Below are 18,350 nucleotides of genomic sequence, written 5' to 3'. Positions count from 1 at the left end.
CCGTTTATTTTCCAGTACAAATTATTTACTTTATCTTAATGTCTAAAGATAACACAAGAACATTTTTTGATTCTTTTGGTCCGGTCTTTATTTTTATTTTGACATGCAAGATAGCCATTGTTAACGCAAGCAGATTTTTAGACAGTTTTCACGAAATGTGTCATCACAACACAATCTTACCTTTAAGCATTTGAGCAGCGACAGCAGAAGAGGATATCGTGCGATCTTGTGGATCCAGGACGGCTGCTTGCGGATGACGTGGCCCAGCATGGTGAGGGTGGGCAGCCGGCAGGGCTGTTTGGTCATACACTCGTTCATCTTGTCTAGAAGGTGCTGTGATGGCACAGGGATGTAATAAATGATGCAATTCAGCAAAAATATTCCACAATTGTTTCCCCTTTCTTCCACCAAATGGACTCGTGTGAATGAAAATGCAACGTTCCTTACCTTGTCATGTGGCTCTCTCACTGAGCAAAGGATATGCATGACCTCTGAAGAGTTTGTTTCTAAAAAGTAGTCCACCAGCCCGTTGAGCAGCACGGACCCTCGCTCTTTAGAGATAGAAAATTTAGAACATCTTGATAAAGTAGGGGGAATAAAAGCCACCATACCTGTGCTGAGTTGCTCGTTAATAAGGCCTCTGATCTCTTCAAGCTGGTGGAGGTCGGAGGTCTCCAGGAGCGTGAGGAGGTCCCCCGTGCTGGGCTGCTCCTTCGCCATGGTGGCAGTGCTGGAGGTGGAGGCAGTGTCCTTCTCGCACCGTGTCTCTACCTTCCTTCCTTCCTGCCTGCCTGCCTGCCTGCCTGGAAGACTTCTCTTGGGGCCACCCGCCAATTCAGTCTCCAGGCACCTCTAAAATCACAAAAATGAGGCCAGAAATGTCAATCATTTGTCAATATCAAGTGGAGTGATCATTCGGTAAGCCACAAGAATAAAGTTCAATGTCAACGAAAACCTGAAGTTCCAAATTGAAAAGAAATGGTCATGAGATTTCTTGTGTGGATTTAGGCTGGACTAATGGTTTTGAGCCAGGGGTGCTTAAACATTTACACATCATTGTAGATCCAAACTAAAAAACAATTGACAGCAAATTTAAAATTTCCCGTTCCTGACTGGCATTCAAAGATGGATCACCTGTTATGAAAGATGTAATAAAAAATCTAAATATAAGCAGTAAAAAGCAAGACCGCAGAATTAGTCATATCTAAAATTCCCATCACTGGATAAACTCACTGAATATTACCCTCACTATAAACAGATCATAATATATTTCTATTGTTTTTGAATGGTTCTATAGCTAAACAAAACTGACGGTTAAAAACAGACAATCATTAATACCTAAATACAATAAGAGCATTTATAAAACCGCAATCAGGACTATTGTGAAAACAATGACATTTCTTGTACAACTACTTGTACCCTTATCCTATATAAATCTGGTCAATAATACTCATTAGATTAGATTTAGGATCAACTGTCAAGTTAAATTTGAGCAGACATTAAACATCACAGCTATGCCCGTGCATGCAATATCGGACAGCAAATCGGTGCAGCAAAAAATAAGAGGTTTAAATGTACATGCCGGGAACAAATCTAGAAACTCATCTTGAGCGATAGAAATGTGGGTAGGCCGATCTGGATTTTGCACAATCTGCCAAAGCGTGTTTGACTATGTCTACTGATTACTGACCACTGCCTGCCGCTGCTTGCTTGTCGTAAACAACTCGCAGAGAACAATGGCCAGGGTTGGGTTTACTTCATCCGATTATACAAATATGTAGCCATCGGGGCTGCGCAAAGCGATCTTTGCATCAAATCCGACGCCACACGCAGGGACAGTACCAAGAAATATGGGAAAGATCAACCACTGGTAAAAAGCCATTACCAGGGGTCTTTAAAAAAACAAGTCAGTCCCAACGCCGAGAGCTAATGTTAGCTGGCAGTAGCGATCCGGAGTCGATCGGAATTTAATCTGGCCTGACACACACTAAAACTGATCGTAAAGCATGCCATAAAAACATCCATTCATAACAAAGTACAAATACTTTGAGATTCTTTGTATTGACTTGAGTGGGATCTAAAGAATTTGCAGCTGTTTACCTGTTAGAGTAGCTTCACTCCACAGGGCGCCGCCATCTTGAACACCTCACAGCCCATCCCACAGCCGTCGGCTTCCGCAGAAAGGCTGCATGCAAACTAATCCCACAAATTAGCGAGCATAAATCCCACCTCAGAAACTACTTTACGCACACGTTAAACGTGAATTCAACACACGACTTTGGGTAATATAATTTCAGGTTGATTTTAATTTCTGATCCCTAAGAATATTCGTCCTCCTGCCAGGTCGCGAGTGTTTGTCCCATTCGCTCATAGGCGGATGTCTAAAGTTTGTGTGATGCGGTTTCTCGTGACCCACATGTTGACAGCGCATGCGCAGACACTTGATCGTGTCGTTTGGAAATCAAGTGCCCCGAACATTTGTTACAAATTGAAATTGATACCCAATAAAAAAGTCAAAGTGACCAAGTATAGTTGCAAATTAAAACACATGTTTTATTTTCTTATTATTATTATTTTCTTGGTGAGAAGTAGTATAAAAACACGGCAATTAGTGATAATTTGAGGTGCACTATCTTTATTGGACAATTCATTTTGTAAGATTTCGTTTTCTTTGCTAAACATTGTTGTAAGTGGGGAAAAGAGTGATTCTAAAAATGTCATACCAGATTTTAAACACTGCATGGCGCTAAATATGACTTAAAGTTGCCATCCTCTTCGGCATCTAGCTTCACAAACAGCGTCCCGTGCATTAACAACGTTCTCCACAGGAGGGCGCACTTGTACATGTATATTAAATATTAGTCTGGCCGTTCATGCACATTTTCTAAATAAAATTATGTATTGGATTTGTTATCACGTGTAAAAAGTTAGTATAGTCAACAAAAATATTGTATTTATTTTTTTAAGTTAAGGGGCATGCTATATCTTTATTCCATCCTTGAGTATAATATATTAGACACTTAGCAACCACCATCCGTGCGAAGAAATCTGTCGTCACTGATTATTAATCTAATGTAAAACAGTAAATGGATCATTGAAAAGTCAACACATTTCAGCAGACTGGTTTGGTGTGTGTATCTTTGGAGGTGCGTCGAACTTGTCACCATTTAAATCACAAGTGCAAGACTCCAACAAAGTGATGAAATGTTGTCAATCAAATAGGAAGTGAATTATAATACTAAAAAGAAATAGATTTGATTAATATCTTTGTCTTTACGTCTGAATATGTGGCGTGTATATTGCATTTTTGCTGTCAAAAAAGGATATTTTGACATCTACCAAGACTCATGATATTGCCTCTGTATTAAACTTAGATATAACTTCAGTTTTCATTTCATATTTTCCCCTGCAGCTGTGTGCGTAGTGAAATTATGCGAGCAGGAGGCCCCGTGTGTCCTATACGCAAATTGGCTTTTGCAGGTCGGCTTTTCCATTGGTTGAAACCACAGTCAGAATCCCCGGCGAAATTTATCTGATTGGAAATCAGGGAGGGCAGACAAAGAAAGAGCAACAAGTCGATGCTTTTACGTTGGTTTGCTTTTGGAACTTGAAGGAAAGGATTTCTTCATTCAAACACTGAACTTTCAATAAGGATTTTTTAAAAATATTTATTGCATCTTGGTGAGTTGCTGCTATGTCAAGTTCAATATTTCATTTTTATTTTATAGTCTAATGTTATACATTTTAAATGTTGTTTAATAATTTAACTACTATTGAATCGTTAATTTGGCTCAATATTTGCATCCATTTATATAAATATGCCATTTTTTTTCTATTTTGACAATGGATGGCGTTTAAACATTTGAGGAAAAAAAGCTTGTGAATGGTTACTTACATTTAAGCAGGAGTTTAATTTGTGCTTTTAGAGTCAACATGCCTCGATCATTCCTGGTGAAAAACAAACGAAGCACATCTTTTAGTATCCATAGAATGTATGACGATGGCACAGGTAAGTTTCATACATTCACCTTCATTTTAATACTTGCAGATGACGCTTTAAAATCCTTGTAATGACTCTTTGCAAGTGAACCCACTTTTATTTCCATTTAAAATAGCCAAGCCGTGAATAATAAACATATCAACTTTGAATTTAATAAGTCAAGAAGACTGGTTGAAGCAGGTTGCTTTCTTCTGAATTTTCAGCCATCGCACCACAGAACAGAGACTCTCCGAACGAGCCTCAGTCAAGAACCCCGAATCCACGATCCGACCACAGAGAAGTCGAAAAAAAAGAACCCGAGTTTCAAAGTCCCCGGCCTGTCCAAGCTGAGCCCACCAGACCCCCAGTGATCCCCACAAAGTCATACTACCCTAAAGGTGAGCAATATATTTTAGGTCAGCTATCCATTTTATAACTAGGCTGAATTTCAAATCATCCTTGAACCTTTCTGACCATTCCCCCCCTTGTGCCCATCAGATACCCAGATGGTAGAATTGCCCCCTTATTATAAAACGAGATATTCCTGGGATCAGGTTCCCGCTCCATATCAGTTGGGTTTCAGCCCCACGGTACTGCAGCACGCCGCCAGCCTGTACAACACGCACATCAGCCGCAGTCCACAAAACCAGCAGCCCCTGGACTGTAGTACCCACTACTCTCCAAACTCCAACACCTACCACTGTATCACTTGCGATAAGGTATGCCATGCTACGTAGATAACTACTTCAAAACTATCGTTCATTTTCTGCATCAGGCAGCATTATTATCCGGATTTTTGTTTTCCTATCTGGCAACCCGTAGGACATATACTGTTCTTATACTGTCTTAAAATGGCCTGAATTTACATTTGCCAACTGGGTAATGATCCAATAGTGCTGAATTTTGTGATTATTGACCCTAAGAACGGTCTTTCAGGTATTTTCAACATCTCACGGCCTGGAGGTTCACGTGAGGAGATCCCACAGCGGAACGAGACCGTTCGGCTGCAGCATTTGTAGAAAAACCTTCGGCCACGCCGTCAGTCTCGAGCAACACATGAATGTACACTCTCAGGTATATTTCCTAAACTTATATACAAATCTAAGATCTTAAATCTTTTTAGGAGACAACAAGATTTGAATAAATTGCATTAACACTGAGCAAATTATATACTGCATGTTTTAACCCACACACATTGGCATTTAGCTTTTCAAAATTTAAAATTGAATAGTGAATAGAAAAAAAATATATATTCCACTTACATACCATAAACTTCACTATTGCATGAATTCACCAACTAGAAAAATTCTCCTGACTCCCCCTTTTTTCAATTTTTGGGATAAATGCCATGTTTTTCCCTTACTGATGACACTACAATTATTTAAATCTCAACCAATGATGACAATTTTGTGACAGCACATTTTTGCCTCATTTCAGGAAAAAAGTTTTGAGTGCAAAATGTGCGGAAAGTCCTTCAAGCGCTCGTCCACGCTTTCCACGCATCTCTTGATCCACTCCGACACGAGGCCGTACCCGTGTCAGTTCTGCGGCAAGAGATTTCACCAGAAGTCCGACATGAAGAAACACACTTACATTCACACAGGTACATCCATGTTACGTGGATACGTCTACCCTACGTTGCTATAAATCAATCATGTGACTTGGTACAATTATCAAAGTGTATATTTATTACATTTATTTATTATCTTCTTGTCGCCATGGGTCGATTGTCCGCGATATTCGAGGGATTACCGTAGAAACTTTTATTTAGAGCAGGCCGCTTTAACGTCAACTTGATTTCACGTGGGCCGGACCATTTTAGACATAATATTTAGATTCTTTTTTTTAATAAATTGATTAAAAGAACTGGATTAAAAACCCTGAATATTTAGATTTTTTTTAAATAAATGGATTAAAAGAACTGGATTAAAAGCCCTGAATATTCAGTTTTTTATAGATCTAAAACAATGTATTTGTATTTTAGCTTTTTTTATATATTTCTAGATTTTACAAAATGATTTTTGAACTAAAAAAACTGAAAAAAATGATTAAAAAATGACAATTATTGATTTAAAAAGGGGGAAAATCAGGAAATTTCATATACATCTATACTCTTCATTTTAATTAGATCCTAAAACAGAAAGTCGGCACTCATGATTCACTTTCCCGGGCCACACAAAATGATGCAGCGGGCCAGATATGGCCCCCGGTCCGCCACTTTGGCACGTGATCTAGAGTATCTACGTATTGCTTCCCCTGAGGTGTTGTGAGCAAAACCAGATTTTCCGGAAGCAGAGTGATTGTACAAAGCAGGCCGTTTCTTCTTAATACAAATATCCTCCAAGATTTTAGGCTGTCCATTTTTCACGTTACCCATTGGTTTGTATGCCGGCTCATCTTTTCCAGGCGAGAAGCCACACAAATGCCAAGTGTGCGGCAAAGCATTCAGCCAGAGCTCCAACCTGATCACTCACAGTAGAAAACACACGGGATTCAAACCATTCGGATGCGACATTTGCTCCAAGGGCTTCCAACGCAAAGTGGACCTTCGCAGGCACCAGGAAAGTCAACATACCATCAACGTGCCGCATAAAAGTGAGGCGTCCGAGGCGACCAATCCCACGTACTGCCCGGGAGTGGGTCTGACCTATGAACTTAAAGGCTGCTCAACCCCTAAATCAAAACAGCACATCGCAATGTAACATTGATCTCAATTTATAATAAGCCCGAGTTAGTGTCGATATCTATAGTTTGTTTTAAAACTCGTGTAAATGGTCACCGCAGCACCAAATGCACCTGATGAAACTTGATTTGAACTTTGCATTTCATACAAACTGCTGTGTTCCATTCACAAAAAAATGTTTTTCACTCAAATTATAAGAGCACATTTTTTCCAGACTATTTTACATTTTAAAGCAGGTTTTAGGGAACCTTTTTGACAGAGAGAGCCCTAAACAATTCATATTTTCTAATGTTATTTCTTGAGAGCCATTCTCAGAATTGAAAAGTAAAAATACATGAAAATGTGTGATTTTTTTTTTGTCATTTCACCACTTTTAAAGCACAAAAAGTCTCTGAATTCTTTTGACAACATTGTTATGCTGTTGCTAATAAATCAGTATCAATTATATTATGCACGGGACTCAGCTCTCTCACCAGTGATTTCCATATTTTACTTCACAGGTTAGTGAAGAGCCATATGCACCCATAGAAAGAGCCACATATGGCTCCCGAGCCATAGGTTCCCTACCCCTGTTCTAAAGTCAATGTTAAGTTATTATACTAGCACCACGACTACTAATTATAATAAATAAAACAGGCATTTGAATGAGTGCTGCATTAAGTTAATATATTGGAAGGTATTAGCTATCAAGTTGTGTGTGAATTACTTGGTGGAAGATGTGTTGAACGATATACCGAATATATAAATATTGTATATAATAGTCCAAATGATGTCAAGTGATAAAAGGAAATGATCTTAATGTGCTATTACATGCTGTTTATGAAAATAAAGCCCAAGCTGAAGCTGCGGTTGTTCCGTCCTATTTCCCGTGAGGATAAACGCCGTCATGCCGACGGACTGTTAGTCTAGTCAAATGAAATGACTCTGTCAATACATATCTTCCAACTCATTTTGCTTTGCTTCCTTCCAAGTTTTTTAGTTCACCCTAGAAAAGGTTAGAAAATCTCCTCTTTGGAAATAAAAAAATATATCATTTTTGTGCATCCATTACTTTTAGAGATCCCTATTAAGCCGTACATGTCCTCTATCCTATCAGCACTTGCCGTACACTCCATCACAAACTAAATAAACCATGAATAATGTTAATGAAGATCTTACATTGTCTGTTACGAAAAAACATCAACATACATAGCATCCACAGCAGGAAGTGGGAGAGCGGAGAATGCTGACCAGGATGATGTCCATCATGGACAGCACCTCCCACCCACTGCATGAGTCTGTGGAGTCCCTCCAAAGCTCCTTTAGCAATAGACTGCGGCACCCTCATTGCAGGAAGGAGCGCTTCCGCAGATCCTTCCTCCCATCAGCTGTCAGGCTCTTTAACAAAACAAATGGCTGAGTGTTGAGACCTACCGTATGCATGGATGTATATTTATGTGTATATGTATGTATATGTGTGCTAAGCAACACGCTTATTTATTTATATATTTATTCATGTATTTATTTATTAACTTACTTTTACCTATCTATTTCTGTCTAAAATGCCTTTCCTATTCCTGCATCCTCACCCTCTTGCTACTGTGACAACAATATTTCCCGAATACGGGATGAATAAAGTTATCCAATCTTAATTTTGACAAGTTCAATTGTAATCACAGCTGGAAATCAGAATTACACAAACCATCAGGTGAGGCTTCATTAAACTTCGGCCACAGCGAGCGCTCGCACAAACATACACACACACACACACACACACACACACACACCCATGCATACGGTCACTTTTCTTTGCTTGTTTTTGGGAGCAACTGGGATGTGTGGATTAACAAATAGGCTGCAAGGGATTGATTGCTTAGTCAACTGTCACCACACCCGTCCAGCACATTGGATTTACTTCAACAAATAATCTTAAAGGAAAACTCACCACCTTCCTCAAACACCAAAGCATTTTAAGCACTTTAAGACGCCTCAGGCAAATCTGATCATCACCAGGGTTTGTTTGTTTTAAGAAACAGGATGAAGCGCTTTTTTGCGAGATTGCATCAATACGCGGGAGCAACCACTGCCTATTTTTTCCATGTATTTCATGTACACCAAAAAACAACAATAAAAGACTTACAAAGGACTGGTCGTACACACGATTGGTAATATATTATCATACTTGTAAATCAGGGATATTATGTCTGAAAATGCTTTAAGGACCAACTAATTAAACAATATTGAGAATTATAACATTCAGTCCTTCCTTTTCTGAACCACTTATCCTCACTAGGGTTGCTGGGGGTGCTGGAGCTTATCCCAGCCAACTATGGGCAGTAGGCTAAGGACACCCTGAATCTGTAGCCGGCCAATCGCGGGCCACAATACGATAAACAACCAATCACGTACACCTAGGGTCAATTTAGCATATAATTAGCTTAGCATGCATGTTTTTTGGGATGTTAGAGGGAAGGGGAGTACCTTCAGAAAACCCACGCAAGCCTGGGGAGAATATGCAAACTCCAGACAGTGAGGATCGACCTGGGATCGGACCCTCGGACCCAGAACTGCGAGGACGACGCGCTAACCACTCCACCACCGGGGCACCTGTAACCACAATCAGGACCGATCTGGGATCGGACCCTCGAACCTAGAACTGCGAGGCCGGCGCGCTATCCACTATCACTGGGCCACCTGTAACCACACAGTCGGGACTGACCTGGGGTCGAACCCTCGACCCCAGAACTGCGAGTCAGAGGCGTTGTATTGCATAAATAAGGTAAAAAAAATACTGCAAAATCTTTCTATTTCTGCAGAAATCAGTGTCCGCATAGGCAACAGAGCAGATGTGGACGTTTACTGTCTCGCAAACAAATCTGAGGCCATTATGCAAAACTTGTGGATAACGCAGAGGAAACAAGGCCCGTTGTGTCGAAGTAACAGTTACAGGTCTGCGGGGGCATCCTGGTCCCAGTGGGATCCAGCTAATCAAAATCCCACACGTGTGTGTGTGGAACCAACAGTAAAGAGGCGGAGAATCGTTGCGGGTGGGGTGTGCAAACAGGACACGGGTTGTGAATAGGGGAGGGATTACGCCACAGCCTGAGGAAAAACGGGAGAAAAAGGTCCTCAAAGATGTGCAGCGGCTGCCATAAACATCAAGGCACTTTAGAAAACCTTTTGACAAATATTGTAATTTTCTGTCCTATAGAAGAAGAAAAAAACGGTCCTAAATTTTAACTTTGATGAGTGTTGTAAAATTTGCAAATGTACCCTACTTGATTTGCTTTCGATCTGCCTATCACCCAAGCTTTTCGAAAAGAGAAACCATTTCAATGTTACCTTCCGTTTTTAAAGCAGTTGTACTGTATATGTTTAAATGTAAAAGTGGTAGCATTTTTTTTTAATAGGCCCTACAGAAAAGAGAAACCATTTCGATGTTACCTTCCGTTTTTTAAAGCAGTTGTACTGTATATGTTTAAATGTAAAAGTGCTAGTATTTTTTTTGGCCTGAAATAAACGACTATTGCAATAACCAGAAAGTGAAAGATATCATTTTACTTCTAAAATTCCACCAGCTGTGAATGTCCAACACCGATGCACATCAGCACTGGAGCTGCGAATTTGTCTTGCAAATTTCCATGCAAATGAACGGGGTCCGGTTTGTGACACCACATGACCCGAGGGGTTGCAAATTCATGGAATGCGTAGCGTGTAAATCAAGAGAAAGGTAGTCAGAACCCCCCCGAAACCAAAATTGCAATTACAATTTACAGCTACTAGATATCCGCCTGTAAAACAACTCCATTGAAAATTCTTCCACACCGAGGGCCGGAAAAGAAGATGTAATTATCGGTCTCGTCAATACAAATAGAAATTGTCACCAGATTTCCTCCATGTGACTAGAGAAGGAAGTTGCTCGGCTGTTTTTGCTGTGATACTGTTTGATTGCCAGTGTCACTGTGTTGTGGTGCGGCATGTCTTTAGATAAGTGCCACAATGACAATGTTTATGGACGCCGCTGTACTCTCGTTACAAGAGTGACGACATGGAACGTCGGCGTTTCCTGCTTAGTCACCACGGAAGGTCTTGAAATGTAATCGTGTCAAAGCAGAGGTATTTTTGGAATGAACGTTCATTATTCTTGCAGATTTATTTATTCTTTATTTTTCTTGGAATTATTTTCAAAATAGTCTTCAAGTCCAAAAGCACAACATATTATACTTGAGATAGCCTCGTAATTACTAGCTTGATGCAATTCATTGGTCTGACTATACTTATTTATTTATTGACTTCTTATTTATTTATTATTTGTGACTTATTTATTTATTATTTGTGACTTATTTATTGATTATGTATTTATTCATTTATTGTTATTTATTTGTCTGTTTGTTGTTGTTATTTGGGCACTTTGGGGTGAAGCTTTATATCTCATTATACTTGTATAATTTCAATAAAAGTATTCATTTCAATTTTTAAGAAGGCTCATGTGATTATTTCGCTGTTTGTATACAGTAATATCTTGAAATAGGAGCTTGAAACAGAGCTCGTATGTCAATTTAGGCGCATTTCAAATCATTTTTTCCCATTGAAATGAACTAAATACTAATTAATTCGTTCCCACCCTGTGAAAAAACACCAAAAACAGGATATTACAATGGAAAAACATATTTTTACTGGTTCTAATTCACCACCTGCTCACAAAGTAACAAATACTCATGGCAAATATCTCAAATTTCTCGTATGTCAAGGTATTACTCTATTGGAATTTGAATATTTTTTAATTGTTTTGTCACAAGGTTTTCCCAATGTAAAATTGATGCTTTGGTTGGTTAAAAGTTGGGATGCACTGCGATAAAGAAAGAGAGCCAAATTTGTCTGACTGACCTCGTACACCAAATATGGGCAGATTTACAACATTTCACGTTACAACTGTCAAACGTTCAGAGCCGACCTCAAAAAACCGAGACGAGACTTAGGGGAGTGTGCTAATTGCGAAGCATGGGTTGGCAAAATGAAAAAAAAATGAAATCTGAGTGCAACAGGCTTTACCAGTGAAACCCCGACAGCCCAAAAATACGTGATAATGCTATCACAGCCTCAACACACTTCAACGGTTGGACCAGGCCAGCCAAGAGGCAGGGAGGAGTGGACAAGGCTTGAAGTGAGATAGCACCAAAAGACGTAGGAGTGTCAAACATTTCCTTGTAAACTAAACTAAAAAAAGTCAACATGTCACCACAGCACGCAACTGATTGTCAGTCAGTGCCTTCGGCCCCCCTCTCCAACAATCTTCGACCTCAATTTATGGACAAAACGGCAACGTCTCTGTCACTCACGCAATCTTGAAGTTGTTGGCATTCAAATACAAGGAAAAAAGTCTAGAATTTTAACCCCCGATAATGAATGTAATTTAAAAAAATGGCTTGTTTACTAATGCAACCTTTCCTGAATACCATCCTAAATATTACAGTTAACCTATATTGACTGTTGCAAACAGTCACACTTTATTGTAATTTAATATAATTTGACTATAACACTCACTTTGTTATAATTATGCTTAGAATTAGTACATTACACAACATGAAATAGACAATTATGATTTGGCAAGGTGGCAAAAAGAAGTCTAACTTGAAAGAAAGCAAATATATCATTGCAACTAAAATAATTGCCTCTTTGTATAAGGAATATTTTGGATCTTTTGGCAAACATAGTGACAACTTTTTTTTATTTCTTCTCTTATGAGTGTTGACACATTCTGGGAGGGACAGACTGACCACAAATCCTCTTTTTTTCAAGTGCTGTCAATAAGGGAAGACAATTTTTAGCCAAAACAGGAGTAAATTAAATGATAGAGAGAAAAATAGCGTAAAACTGCTCAAATATTCTAAGATTTATTAAATTGTAAGTATTATTTATTTATTTTAGCCATCTCAAAATCTTCTATATTATTATCTTCTCTGTTTTTGTTTTGAAATGTGTCCAAGTTAGGAAATTTAGCCTTGGAAATTTATTGTGAATGTCACGGCATCATAAAAATAAATATTGTCCAATGTGGTATGCAAGTAAAATAGTGGACAGCGCCGCCTTGTGGCCAATTCTGAGGCAATGATCTCATTTTAAATACTTTGGCGAAAAGAACATGAAAATGTACAGCTACATATATACAAATAAATATCATATTAATGGCAACGTCCTCCTCAAATACTAATAAATAAACATTAAGAGTCGAAATATATAGCGGAACCTTTCGTGACCGTTAGTGTTTCTAGCCGGAACTATTTTGCCTCCGTTCACCATTTAAAAAAACCCAAAACATTATTTACACACCCTCTATTTTGGTTATTGGCTATCTTTGATCCTGATATTTAGATCCTTATTAAATCGGACTGTTATATTTCCAATGGAAGAAGATTTGAAATTGGGCTTGACGTTGAAGGAACTAACGTTTTGTGCTTTAAATGAACAGGACGATGCGTTTCGTCGCTCGACCACATTGGAACTACCGGACAACAAACTGCTTAATGTGGAGTATCCTGCCATCATTTCGAGCGTGGACAAGATGCTGGACACTCTTGGTGGCGAGAAAACTGTCTCTCAAGTAAGTTAATTAAACATATGAAGTCATCAAGTAGCATTAAGTTCACCATCAATACGTTTTGAGACCACCGAAATGTTCATGTTAACTCAGTGGCGGTCATGGGCGTCCAATTCATTTTGGCTGGGAGGGCTGAACGATCGCTGTCAACAACAACACACTCCATACCATCTTTCCCAGTTGGAATGGATTTGACGTCTATCACCGTCAATGGCAATGGATGAGCTAAACCACTAAATATTCAATGGTATAAGAATATTGCAAAATGTATTCTTAAACAGAAGTTCCAGAATAAATAATAACAGCTTAAAGGTCTGGAAAATTGCAGTCATCACATTGGACTATTTTTTATATTTAAAAAAATATAGAAATTCTATACAATTTCATACATTAATTTATGCATGGTGTAAGTTTTGGGCCCTGCGTTAAGAGAAAAGACCTATTTAGGATGAATATCTTGTGTTAAAGAGAATTTAAGATTCTTGTAATTTAATAGCTATTTTTGTACATTCCATATCTTAGACGTATTCCAACCCGAATTTACGGTTAGAGCTGCGCTACCGACCTCAGGATCCTTTTTGTCACTTCCTGTGCGGAAATCGCTTCTCTTCCAACAACCTTCTCCTCCGAGTGAGAAGAAGAATCCGGAAAAGAGATGCCAAAGTTGCCGAGCTCAAGATGGAAATACTCGGTGTCATTGGAACAACGTATAAATTTCAAGGTTTGATTCTACAACTCTGTCGGTCTGAGATTAAAAGTTAATATTGCTACCCTGTCTGTATTTTACATGTTTGTCTCCTCCAGGAATGGCCGACTATCAGTGTCTTGCTGTCCATTGCCAAGATGGAAAAAACACATCCCTGTACGACAAAATCATCCTTCAGAAACCGGAGAAACAAGAATATTTTCAACAGGCGATGCCGTATTTCCTCCCCCCGGCCATATTTTCGCGTCTGGATACGCCGGTGGATTATTACTACCGACCTGACGTCTCACAAAAGATGTGAGTGCTTAGCGTCGTCGAATAAACTTCTTCTGTGGATCGGTGATTTTTTGGAATAAAAGATAAGCATTCTATTCTCCTTTTTCCTCGTTTGTTTGTCTAGGCCAACAGAAGTCTCCAGCAAGACGAGTTTTATCGGCAGGAGCCGACCCCGACGACCCCACAACGCCCTTTTTGTCAGTTTTGCGGATCCGGGCGTTCCCACCGAGGCTCTGGAGGCCGCTAAGACTCACTGGGCTAAAATCTGCATGAGGGAGCAAGAGAAGCAGGCTGAGGAAAAATTACTCGCGGTATTATTCCAACATTCTAACATAGCATTAGTATTATATTGTGGTGCCAAATGCTTGTATATTGAGCACTAATGTGCTAAAGGCAAGTAGCGTATGTCTTCTTTAACTTAAAGCTATTATTATTTTTTAATCTTCGTTCAAGTACTGAATCGCACATTCAAACGATTAATCTATTGTCAGCATTTTGACGACATACCGAAGATATGGCATTTTGTTTTTCAACAAATAAAAGGAATAAATAGCAGTCAAGTAATATGTGCAGTAAAAATGTGACTTTTTGCATTTTTTTTACAATCTAAATAATGTTTTTTTCGTCAACAATATCATTAAATGAATGATAAACTACCATTTGGGTTTGATCGTACAACACAGGTGACTAAAAATCGGTAAAATTCTCATATAAACAGAAATATTCCAATTATTTAGTGAAAAAAAAAAACATCAAAACTGAAGTAAACAGGACAAATTAGCTTGCCTATGCATTTTTTACTATTTTTTTTTACCATTTATCACCGAAATACAAAATCTTGCATAATGTATTGTAAACATACAAGAATTAACACCCGCATTGCCATGGAGTGTGATTTGACACTCCATTAAGGTCAGGCAAGTACACAGTGGGACCGTTAATGACCTTGGCTGAGTTGGAATATTATATAATGTCAAGCAGACATAACTTAATTCTCCTCTGCTTTTATCTTATCTAAAAGCCAAATTTTTTTCTTAGATGTTTGAGAGCCGCCCCATCTGGTCCCGGAATGCTCTCAAGGCCAACATAAATATCCACCCGGATAAACTCAAAATGCTCCTGCCTGTTTTGGCATTTTACATGGTGAGTTTAAAGGACATCATGCGCTTGATAAAGAACAAACATGTTTTTGACTCATTCCTTTTTTTTTGCACTCTCACTTACAGCTCACAAAATATAAGTTTTTTCCTATTCATACAATTTTTCTGCAGTCATCAGAAAATGTAAACAATCTGGGAATGCGTTTATATTTTGCTACTAGAATGCCATTCTTGTTTTTAAGCCTATAAGAATATTGCCGTAATGTGCTAACGGTTGGCTGTTTTGGATGTTTTTCCCTATTTTACTATTACTTTAACATATTTTTTGTTCCTGGTTTCTGATGAATTAATTAAAAACAAACAAATCTTTACCAAGTGCGACTTTCCTCCCCAAATACGGTAGTAGTGCTAAAAAATTGCCAAAATTTGTGTAAACTAGTTTTACATGACGCAGTCTTACAGTAGTAGTAGTCAAGTCATGTGCTTGTATCATAACGTAAATAAATACAAGTCCAACCGTTTTTTTTTTCTTAGGTAACAGGACCGTGGCGAAGTCTGTGGGTAAAATTGGGTTACGATCCCCGAAAGACAGTCGATGCCAAGAAGTACCAAATGCTTGACTTCAGGATGCGTTGTAGCACCAAAAATGGTAAACAAATGCATACATAACCTTTGCCCTTCCACAGACTTGACAGATGAGCACATATTTTTCACCCTCTATGAAAACAAATGACTTATTTTACAGAAAATCCTGTATGATGATGTATTGCCGTTTGTGTCTCTTCACATTTAGGCTATTGGCTAAATGACCTGGTGGTGAAACCCAAGAGGACTACCCTGAAATACGCCCTGCCAAATACACTCAACAAGGCCGGTCAGTCATTCAAATAAAGGCTTTCATCGCAGTTTGAAAAGAACTATTGTGGTCACTTAATGGAGATTGGCCATTTTTTAAAAACACTTGCCTAAAGATCTGATTTGTTTTGCTTAAAATACAAAATAAATACATAAACAAACACACTCACAGTAGAATACCTTTTCAAACTTCTAATGTTGTGTCTTTTTGCCCTACCAAAAATGGATACCTGTTTGATTACGGAATTATATCTGTAAGCCTAATGCAGCCTAATTTTTAACATGATTCCCTTTCCTTTCAACTACCATGCAGTCAAAACAAAATACAAAAAAGACTGATTTACCCTTGAAACTTGTGTCCAGTTCCAGTTGCAGCTAGCTTGACAGACCTTCCCACTCAGGATGCTTCAAGCACCAGTCGAGATCCAGTCCAAACTTCTTATCTGTTAAAGGTCAGTGAGTCAAATTAGGGTTGTGTGTACGTAAGCATTGATTGTGCCATACACTTCTCTTGTACATTCTCGTTTAATCCGGTTTTTAAGCGGTGATGATTTAAAAGTCAATATGACCGTTATATACTAATTGTTATTTTATGTCCATAGGACTCCTCTTATATTTTCAGAGAGGGAATGCTACCTCCTCACCGGCAGATGTTCTACCAGCTCTGTGACTTGCAGGTTCCAAGGTAGACGGGTCGTAGTTTCAGATCGCCATTTTGTTTAATGTACTTGAGCGGAACGGTCTCCAAACATGGACGGCAATGTTCCCTCTAAGCTGTGCGCAATTGCGCACTACTCTCGTCTTCTCTGCGCACAGCAAATCATATGGAGCGCACAAAATAAAATCCCATTTTTTTTATTTAATTTTTTTTAGCTGTGAGGCCGACGCGCGAACACTCATCCGCCGGGCCGCCCATTCATAGATATTAATCATTACATTTTATTATTACTAAATCATTTATGTGTATATATAGCGAGCAATGATGATGTTCCTCACACCGGTACTCAGTGTGCTCAGGAAGGTTGTCTTTCTGCCCAGACAAACAAAAAATTAGAGGGAACATTGGTGGACGGTGAGACGTATATGTTAAGGAAAGACGCCATCTTTCGCATCCTACGCTAAGCAAATCACAGGGATTTTTTAATATATATTTTTTTGCAAATGTGTCCAGAATCCATGAAATCATCGAGCAGAACAACGGCACGGAACAAGTATGCGACGAGCGGGACGGCTGGTGTCCCGTCGGCACCACCGATAAACTGAGGGACATCATCTCGACGATGGTCAAGAAGGTTATCCGAGCGCAAAAAATGCGTAAGGAGATTTTGAAATGAGTGTCTTTCCATGCAGGGTCGGTCTTTTTATCCCTGTTGGGCTTTTGTAATATGGGTCACAAGACCGGATGACTCATTGGTGGATGTTTGAGATTACCGTATTTTCACGACTATAAGGCGCACCACATTATAAGGCGCACCCTCAATGAATGACACTTTTTTTTCCATATATAAAGTACACTGGATTATAAGGCGCCCTGTCTATTTTGGAGAAAATTTAAGACTTTTAAGTGCGCCTTATAGTCGTGAAATACGGTAATTGTGATAGGGTGCTACACTACTGTATTTATTTGAATTTGTAGACCTTGTTTTAAGAGTATTTTTTTTTCCCCTAGCGACGCAAAAGCAACCGAGACGTAGAGTCCAAGGTCCTAAAGGGGACGCTAAGGATGGGGAAAATGAAGAAGACGACGATTATGAGGATGACGAAGAAGTGGAGGAGGAATACCGGCCATCGGATGGCAGCGAAAATGAGATGGAGACAGAAATATTGGATTACATGTGACAATATATGATATTGTATTCAATTGTTTTGCTGAATTTCTGTCTAAAAAAAAAAAAAAAAAAATGTGTAGCTTCCAAGTATCAATATCGTTGTGTATTCTTTGCTGTTTACATAGGATTAAAATACCTTATGATTAATAAAACTTTAAATAAGAGTACATTCATATTGTTTGAAAGATGACATATTAAAGTGGGTTGCAGATTTTGCTCCTAAATTTTTATTTTTGATTGTACTCTGCAAAAATTATTTTTTTTTGGGCAATATTTTATTTATTTTTTATGACCTCCCAAACCATTGCATTTGAACGGGGGGGTGCCGACTTTTTCAGAAGCTCA

General features: G+C 38.8%; 3 protein-coding genes across 6 annotated transcripts in view; 2 read left to right on the top strand and 1 right to left on the bottom strand.

Moving 5' to 3' along the window:
• tsc1b (TSC complex subunit 1b) overlaps positions 1 to 16,621 on the bottom strand; it is a 27,537-nt gene extending 10,916 nt beyond the window's left edge. Inside the window, exons 1-6 of one of the 4 annotated variants that reach the window (XM_077622393.1) lie at positions 16,521 to 16,595; positions 3,896 to 3,948; positions 2,101 to 2,196; positions 612 to 852; positions 448 to 551; positions 181 to 333 (exon numbers count right to left, since the gene is read on the bottom strand). In XM_077622393.1, the coding sequence (XP_077478519.1) occupies positions 181 to 333; positions 448 to 551; positions 612 to 720 (366 nt within the window). In that variant the 5' untranslated portion in view covers positions 721 to 852; positions 2,101 to 2,196; positions 3,896 to 3,948; positions 16,521 to 16,595. The other 3 variants (XM_077622394.1, XM_077622395.1, XM_077622396.1) reach the window with 3 other exon arrangements.
• gfi1b (growth factor independent 1B transcription repressor) lies at positions 3,412 to 7,493 on the top strand. Its single transcript, XM_077622403.1, has 7 exons — positions 3,412 to 3,681; positions 3,927 to 4,009; positions 4,204 to 4,377; positions 4,478 to 4,698; positions 4,916 to 5,053; positions 5,417 to 5,582; positions 6,386 to 7,493. The coding sequence occupies exons 2-7, from the start codon at positions 3,934 to 3,936 to the stop codon at positions 6,679 to 6,681; spliced, it is 1,071 nt and encodes a 356-aa protein (XP_077478529.1). The 5' UTR covers positions 3,412 to 3,681; positions 3,927 to 3,933; the 3' UTR covers positions 6,682 to 7,493.
• gtf3c5 (general transcription factor IIIC, polypeptide 5) lies at positions 12,919 to 18,169 on the top strand. The gene is made up of 11 exons (XM_077622400.1): positions 12,919 to 13,242; positions 13,762 to 13,960; positions 14,044 to 14,242; positions 14,346 to 14,532; positions 15,260 to 15,364; positions 15,856 to 15,970; positions 16,115 to 16,195; positions 16,540 to 16,628; positions 16,779 to 16,861; positions 17,348 to 17,490; positions 17,846 to 18,169. The coding sequence occupies exons 1-11, from the start codon at positions 13,045 to 13,047 to the stop codon at positions 18,013 to 18,015; spliced, it is 1,569 nt and encodes a 522-aa protein (XP_077478526.1). The 5' UTR covers positions 12,919 to 13,044; the 3' UTR covers positions 18,016 to 18,169.
• The last annotated feature ends 181 nt before the right edge of the window (positions 18,170 to 18,350 follow it).

This window comes from Stigmatopora argus, chromosome 16 (genome assembly GCF_051989625.1).
Source record: "Stigmatopora argus isolate UIUO_Sarg chromosome 16, RoL_Sarg_1.0, whole genome shotgun sequence".
Lineage (NCBI taxonomy): Eukaryota > Metazoa > Chordata > Actinopteri > Syngnathiformes > Syngnathidae > Stigmatopora > Stigmatopora argus.
This window is presented reverse-complemented; position numbering and strand designations above follow the sequence as displayed.

Excerpts from the sequence above, each read along its gene's own strand:
- gtf3c5 (XM_077622400.1), top strand. The coding sequence starts at position 13,045 with ATGGAAGAAGATTTGAAATTGGGCTTGACGTTGAAGGAACTAACGTTT. Across the intron at positions 14,533-15,259 it reads CTGAGGAAAAATTACTCGCG|ATGTTTGAGAGCCGCCCCAT; the intron begins GTATTATTCCAA and ends TTTTTTTCTTAG. Across the intron at positions 15,971-16,114 it reads GCGTTGTAGCACCAAAAATG|GCTATTGGCTAAATGACCTG; the intron begins GTAAACAAATGC and ends CTTCACATTTAG.
- gfi1b (XM_077622403.1), top strand. The coding sequence starts at position 3,934 with ATGCCTCGATCATTCCTGGTGAAAAACAAACGAAGCACATCTTTTAGT. Across the intron at positions 4,699-4,915 it reads ACTGTATCACTTGCGATAAG|GTATTTTCAACATCTCACGG; the intron begins GTATGCCATGCT and ends ACGGTCTTTCAG. Across the intron at positions 5,054-5,416 it reads ACATGAATGTACACTCTCAG|GAAAAAAGTTTTGAGTGCAA; the intron begins GTATATTTCCTA and ends GCCTCATTTCAG.